The 7,950-nt window shown below is 40.6% G+C and overlaps 1 protein-coding gene across 1 annotated transcript in view; it reads left to right on the plus strand.

Annotated features, from left to right (window-relative positions):
- The window catches only part of Ncoa7 (nuclear receptor coactivator 7), a 148,225-nt gene that overhangs the window by 22,749 nt on the left and 117,526 nt on the right, over nucleotides 1-7,950 (plus strand). Inside the window, exon 2 of the mRNA XM_013352416.2 lies at nucleotides 3,243-3,362. Coding sequence (XP_013207870.1) covers nucleotides 3,304-3,362 — 59 coding nt within the window. The 5' untranslated portion in view covers nucleotides 3,243-3,303. The remainder of the gene's footprint in view (nucleotides 1-3,242; nucleotides 3,363-7,950) is intronic.

Consider the following 7,950-nt stretch of genomic DNA (forward strand, 5'->3'; position numbering starts at 1 on the left):
ACAGTCTGTGATGCAATGGCCCGAGATAACAGATAACGTGTGAACTACGTTCCTGCAGAGGAGAGGAAAGAGCACACTAAGAAAGGCTTCTGCTTGATCTGCTCAGGAGAAGGAAGCAACTTCAAGCTTGGGAAAGGAGTTAAAAAAAAAAAAAGGTTAGAGTTGAGAAAGAGTTCAAGCCATAGGGTGGGACGGAGCTAACTAGAGTTGGAAGTTCAGCTTCTGTCTTTTATTATGGATAGATATAGATTACCCCAACTCATTGTAGTTTGGCTTCCATGCCCACTGCTCTTTGGACTCAGTTCAGTTTGATAAGGCCAGCTATGTTTGTCTTGCCCTACATGGTTTTTGCTGAAACAATGACCATTGTAAATTCCACACTCTATTATCTGGTTCATCTCTGATTGCTTTTGACTCCAGATTATGACAAGATACCAGAACGTACCGAACTGAATCTAAATCTCTGTTCCAGTGGTGTTGAGTAGGGGAAATTAGTTGACATCTCGCCCCCACCCCCCATCACACACCTTTAGACAGGGAGGATTTCTGTGTGAAGCGGTTCTAAGGATTACTAAAGTAGCTAGCGGGCTGAAGTGGATGATGTGGCATTTGACAGGAAGGTTGATTCCCTTTTCCCACTCCTACTCTTCTGATTGGGTGTTCCCCCCTCTTGGGGTCCCTCATCTCTCTTTATCTATTGCAATGCTATGTTCTATCTTTATCAAAGTACAACCTTTTATGTTCTAAATCCTGAGGGTTATTTTTTGGAAGCTCAAAGTTCCTACCACACATTGACTATTTGCTCATATTTGTTTTCCTCACTGGATGAAGTTTTATTTATTTATTTGTTTGTTTGTTTATCAAGGGCACAGCCCACATCAAGCTTCTAGAGTGATCTCCACTTGATATATTTTTCTTTATTTCTTTTCATTTTTTTCTCCTAATGATAATAACCATATGATGCAAATTTCTTATTCTTTTTCCTCTTGTGTTTATTATCCTCCTGTGCTTTCATTGTAACCAAATTAACTAAAGACTAGAGAGTGTCTCCAGTTGGCCACCCACAAGCTCTTGGAATCCATACATATCGAAAATTGATCTTAGTCTCCGTGTAGCCCAGCTCCCCCACACTGTGACACCCTCTTTCTGCTGTCACAGTTCACCTGGTCCCTGAAGCAGAAACCTGGATCTTCTTCATTCCTTCGCCTGCGCTGCCTAAATTGAGCAGATTGCCAGATCTCATCTACTTCTGAAGCGGTCCTCAGAGCCATCCCCCTTTCTCTCCCAATTGCTGTTGACTGGTTCTGAGCCTTCTTCTCGTAACCAATTTTAAGCATAAGTTCTTTCCTAAAAATCTCCTGTCTTTATTCTTTCAAGTCATTGTCTGCTCATGATTATGCCACACTGACTCACAGACGAATCCTTGGGTGACTTCCTTTCCTATGTATGCATCAGGGATGAAAAAGTTGGTGTTCTTACGAACAGTCACTGAACTCCTTGCTCATGGGGTTCCTGCTGCAAATAGAGTCCGTGGCTTTGGTGTCCTTACTTAGAGATGGCTAGCAAGTGCCTCAGAGTGGGCTCAGGGGATGCCTAGCTGGGATGGTGCATGGCTCTTTAGCATGACAAACAAGCTCCTTCTTCCCTGAGCCCAGTCCTTCCCAGGCCTTTTCAGTCCCACACTTCTGTGCTGCATACTTTACCCCAGAACAGCGGAACAACAGGGAGCTCTTCTGCTCTCTTGCTGTGGTTCAGACTGAAGCACTTTCTTATACTTGTGAAAAGCAGCCCACACTCGTACCCACATTCTTTCTCTGTGAGATGGGGGGATCAGGTGGGCTATCGAAGGCCAAGTGGGTTTTGCTTTTTCTTTTTTTAATGTTGAGGGTTTTAGGGTTTCAAGAGATGAGTCAGCAATTAAGACCTTATACTATTGTAAAATGCTTGCCTTTGGTTTCCAGTACCCACATAAGACAGTAATTCCAACTCCACAGGGACCTGAGGCCTCTGACCCCGGCATGTACCTGTATTTACTTTCACATACCCATACACATAATTAAAAAATAACTTTAAGACATTAAGGCTTTTAATTGACAAAAAAAAAAGTGCATGTTTATCATGACCAACATGACATTTTGAGATACATACATTTTGGGATGCTGATTTTGACTGTTTTTTTTTATCCTGTAATTTTTTTTTATGGCACCTGTGTCCCCTCTGAAACAATAGATGTCTCATGATATTGCAATATTGTGTCTGCCTTACAAAAGAGAGTGGATTCCATTAGAGCAAATCTAATGCCTCATTGAGCTTGAGTTTCAATATGTATTATAGTGTCTTTCCCATAATGTATATTGTGCATGAAACTGAATTGAAATAAATACATAAACAATTTTTTTTTGTAAATGTACTTTGTCTTCTTTAAATTGAAATTAATTGATGAACATATGTTTCGTTGGATGATTGAAAGCACTGTAGGAAATTCTCCTGCTGAAGCTGGTAGTGAGTGGACATGGAACTGTGAGCCGAGGAATGGTACGGTGAAAGTGGTATTTCAGGAAGGTTGTTCTAGAAACAAGCTTTTATTATATTGGTTTACACCACGGCAGCAAGCGTAGTGGAGGTTGTCTGGCTGGAGAGAGGTTGAGGAGCACAGAGAGCCACAGCTTTCCAAGTCATTTCCTGAACCTATGTGCTTTCATTTCCACATTTGCTCAAACGGGATGTTCTTGCTGGTATGTCCAGAAGATGAGAAGATCAGAAAGAATGCCCACATTACTTTTACTTTGGGGCAAAGCTCGTTTCTATAACACGCCCAAGTGAGCCATCTGTATCCTTACCCATGAGAACTATTTATGATGAATTACTAGGAAAGAGAGATTGTGTGTTCAGTATTTAAAAAAATAAATGAGTGAGCAGACCATGCATCACTATCCCTTGGTCTCCTGGTCAGTGGACGTGTTCATTTTGAAACCGTTGTTAATTATGAAGAAAGCTTTTCAGTTTGGTTCCCATTGCTAGTCTGCTTTGTGGTTTAACATTCTTAGGGTGGTGTTGTGGTTTGCCTCACTCCCAGCCCATCTGCATTGTGCACTTGACTCATGTGACTATTTCCTGGTTAAAGTTTATCCTTCATTTGTTTTGGACCATGTAACTCTACTCTGCTTTATTCTGCCTATTATTAGCCATTACAGACGTCTCGACTTCTAGTTGCTTCATTTGTGTATTTACTTTAATTGCAGGAATATGATTCACTGATTAAAAAGGACATTTCCAAGTAGTTTGCACTTCCGACTGTGTATTATGGATACTAAGGAGGAGAAGAAGGAACAGAAGGAACGGAAACAGAGTTATTTTGCTCGGTAAGCATTTATTTTGCAAAAATTATATCAGTGCTTGAAGACAATAACCTTTGGGAGGGCTTTGACCTCGGGAATTACTTGACACTTTGTGTTCCGTGTGATTGTTCAGCAGGAGAGTGGGTGACCAACAAAAGTTAAATGTCCTCCACTTTGTAAAAGTGAGTATCCGAGGAATGACCCATCTTTCTACGTGGATGGTTCTCTGAGGCTCCAGCTCCCTTCAGAGGGTATAGCAGTCCTGTGCCAGCCTGTGGGTTGTTTGGAGTTCTCTTCCTTAGTTCCTGCTGGTCAGGAACTTAGTTGACTGGGCACTAGTTTAAAATCTGACACATTTAAAGCTTTGTGGGGAATCCTGACTAAGAGACATGTACTTTGTAGGTGGAAGGGTGAGATGACATCATTAGAGTCTGAGTCTTAAGGCTTCAGCTCCTCTAATGTGTGTGTGCTTTATGATAGAGTATCTGGTACCGGCTTGTTACAGATTCAAGCCACTGATTGACTGTCACTCACTAATCATAATTAAATGATTGATAATGCTGTTGGCCTCAGAGAGAGGCTAGGTTTCAAGTGATCATTATGGGCTCCTAAGTTGGTATGCTCAAGAACTGAATTTAGCCTCACTGTATCCCCACTCCACAATCTATGCTTGTAAAGATGCATTTCCCATATCCTAAATATAAGCATATCCTAAATATAAGCCTTAGAACTAAAACCAAAGGATTTGTTGTCAATGTATTTACCAAGAAATTAAGTTATGTTTTAGACTTTTGAAGGAAAATGGATGCTAGATTGGTGACATACTGTGTGTGAGTGCTTTAGTGTATATCATCAAAATAAGTCATAGACATAGGTTATTTTATTTCCACTTAACAAACAAGGTGAATGAGACTCAGAAAATGTTCTGTCCATTTTATGCAGCACCAGAGTTAGTATCCAAACATAGGGCTATCTCCAAAGGATGTGCCCCAGTCAGAACAATACACCACAAATCAGGCACTTGGGAAAACAGGAGCTGAAGTATTTATTGTAGCAGAATGTTTCCTGCTCTTGGGACTAGAGAGTGTAGCAGCATAGGGGAAGGAAGAGGTCAGCTTTGTAATGGATGAGCCATTAGAAAAATAGTACATTTAGGGTAAGAACTATATGACTGTTTTGACATAATTATCTATTTCTTTGTGGATGTATGTAATGTTAGAAAAACCCTGTATTCTTCATTCTCTTCCCCCTTAGTAGTAATATGTTGCACTAGGAAACAGACATCCTTATGGGGTGTCACCTCTGTTTAGTTTGCTAAATTACAAGCATGTGTGTGTGTGCGCACGCGCACCCGTCTGTGCACAGTCATGTGCGTGCTTGTGCACACATATTTAGTTGTATGTGGTTCTACCTTGTGAGTAGATTTGTCTGACCAGGATCACAGTCAACTTAACTGTGCTGCCCTTCTGTAACCATCCTCATGCCCTCCACTCTACTTGACACTCTTAGCTACTAGTGAATCCCTAGACTTCAGTCCTCAGTTCAAGACCATTATATAAATCAATTCATGTACCATATATGTTATAGTAACATAACATATTAGGGTTTTTGTCCCCTCTGAATTTACTTGTGATCCATCCAAGCTGTTGTGTGTATTAGTTATCGATAATTTACTCCTGTGTATTAAATGGTCTCTTCCATGGAAGGAGGATGTTAGCTTTTTAGCCATTGTTCTGTTGAAGGACATTTGGTTTGGGCTGTTGTAAGCAAAGCTGCTTATTCTATTGTTCTATAAATTTTTGTGTGAATTTTTAAATGTCGATTTGTCTAGGTTAAATACTCAGTTGCTGAGTCAAATAATAAATTAATGTTTTCCTTTATAAGAAACTGCCGGTCTTTTCCAGAATGAATGGTTGTACACTTGGCATTCCCATCAGCCACGTATGAGTGACCCCGTTCCCATTGTCACCAGTATTGATGGTGTCGGCGTTTATTTTATCCATTTCAAGAGTATGCAGTAATAGTTCATCTCAGTTTTAATGAATGCCTAATGAACCCAGTGTCTGTACATACATATACTACCATCTCTAGATCATCAGTGAAATTTATTTTCCTGTCTTTTACCTGTTTTAAAACGGAATCTTCTAGATTTTCCTGTTGAATTTGGGGGACTTGTTACATATTTTATGTATGGTCTTGTATGACATGTGTGGTTTGCAAACATTCTGGTGCAGCCAATTTTTTTGTGTGTGTTGCTTTGCTTTTTCTTTTAGTAGAACAAAAGCTTTAAATTTTGTTCTGGTTCAGTTCATCAGTTTTTGCTTTTGTGAGTTGTGTTTTAGGTGTCAAGTGTGACATTTAGTCCCTACCCTAGATTGTAAAGTTATTCTTTCCTGTTTTATATTCTAAGTTTTATATAATATTTTGTTTTGTATTAAGACTTTGTTTCATTTTGAGTTAAATTTTGAGTGTGATATAGAATTCAATCAGGGTTTTCTGCTTCCCCTCCCCCTTCCTTTTTTTCTTTTTCTACAGGTGCCCTATTAACATAGCTATAAAAGTGAGAATGCTCTTTTGTCTGGCTGTAAAGTGATTTCCAAATTTCAGTACTAACCTGTTGATGATGAACAACCTGCTTCAGGCTAACTCCTTATCCTTAGAATGTAAAGGGAACCCCCTTAGGCCAGCATGCAGACCCACACTGGAAAAAGGTTTTCCTTTCAGCCCATAAACAGACACTTATTTGTGATGTGCACCTTGTCCTCTTCTGAAAAAAAACGGTCAAAGGAAAAGGCACAGCTAACAATGTAGTTTCTGGGATTTAGATCAAGTTAGTGGGACTTTACAAACAGTTAACAGATTTGTCACTAGAAAGTGCAAAGAGCAAAGGGGAGAGGGGGAGAGGAGAAGGAGAGAAGGAGGGGGAGAAGCAGAAGGGAGGGAGAGAGAAAGGAGAGGGAGAGGGAGAGAGAGAGAGAGAGAGAGAGAGAGAGAGAGAGAGAGAACGCATGAGACAGAGCTTACCCTATAGTTCAGCCATACAATGAAAGCCAGAAATGGTGAAATTATTAAAAAGCAAAACAAAACAAAAAGACCCTTACAAAAAATAAAAAGAAAGCAAAAGGAGGAGCCACCCAGAGTGTAAATCTTTCCAAATGCTTCCTGATGAAACTCGGGTTGTCATAAGGAGGAATTGCCCAATGGAACTTACTTGAGAGCCAGTTTCTGACAACACAGGTCAGACTTTTTGGGGCATTGTACTTAAGGGCAGTCCAAGCAAGTCCAAGCAATCTCTGGAGAAACGCAAAGTCAAGCCAAGGGCAAGGCCAGACTGATGCAATCACAGTTTTCCTCTAAACCAAATTACATACTTTACCTGAATCGCCTCTTGTGTCCAGAGAAAAGCAAAGGCGAGATTTGCCCTGCTCTGCTTGCTACTACTGTATGTATCTGATGGCCCCAAGGTACTTTCAGACTGTTTGCCTCTGCCTCCCTGCCCCTTTTCCTAGTTAGTAAATGGTCAACAGTTTTATCATGTGGTTTCATAAATATTGTATGACTGTGTTTGGTAAATACTCTTTTACCAAACCTCCTCCTTTGGTTTGCCTTTCGATTACAGCAAGGTTAAATCTAAGAGTCTACGTTAGATGGGCATAGTGCCACACACTCGCCCGTCTAGTGCCTGAGAGTCTAAGGGAGAGCGAAGGAGACTGAGGCAGGAGGGCCTCAACTTTAGCATAAAGTTGGACCCAGTAGTGAATCCCAGACTAGCTTTGCCTACATAGTAAGGCCCTGCCTCTAAGAAGTAAAGTTAAAAGAAAGTCATAGATTAATAATCCTGGCTTGAATTAGTGATTCGGAACATAGCTGTGTAACTCTTTAAGTGGGAATGTGGATTCCCATTGGGTGGGTTTACTCTGCTTAAGTCCTGGTGAAATTTTAGGATGTCCTGACCGCGTGCGGCCAGCTGGCGATCAGGAGTTTCCATGGAGTTACTGTTTTGAAGCAGTTCTTTAGTTGGATTGGATGATTCTTGGGACCTTTCCTGAGTCTTTGCAGAGACTATGTAGACCCAAAATAGATTATCGATGTATTTATGAATCCCTTGATCATTAACAAGTCTTAAAAACCCAAATGCAACTCTAGCCATGGCTGTGCATGCCTGTCATTCCAGCACCCAGAGGCAGAGACAGAGGCAGAGGGATACCCACAAGTTTGAGGACAGTTAGTCTACATAGCATTTTCCAGACCAGGAATATACCAGGGCTACTACCCAGACTCAAAATAAAAAGGAAAGAAAGAGGAAGAAAATAAAAATACCTCAAAACATCACCAATAACAGAAATGAACAAAACTCCTCACCAAATGGAGAACTAAATTAGTAAATAAATTTATTCTTTGTGCTTCTGTGTTTTGGGGTCATCTTAGGTAACGTGGCCCTGCTTGCTTGTCTTTTCATTGTTGTTAAAATACAGATATTTCTCAATTAGTGCCAAGTAGGGCTCCTGCTCTTCCACACTCATTTGACATTGCTTTCACTCTAATCTTCATGTGGGTTCCTCTATACTGTGTGTGTGTGTGTGTGTGTGTGTGTGTGTGTGTGTGTGTGTGT

The sequence above is a fragment of the Microtus ochrogaster genome, linkage group LG9 (genome assembly GCF_000317375.1).
Source record: "Microtus ochrogaster isolate Prairie Vole_2 linkage group LG9, MicOch1.0, whole genome shotgun sequence".
Classification (NCBI taxonomy): Eukaryota; Metazoa; Chordata; class Mammalia; order Rodentia; family Cricetidae; genus Microtus; species Microtus ochrogaster.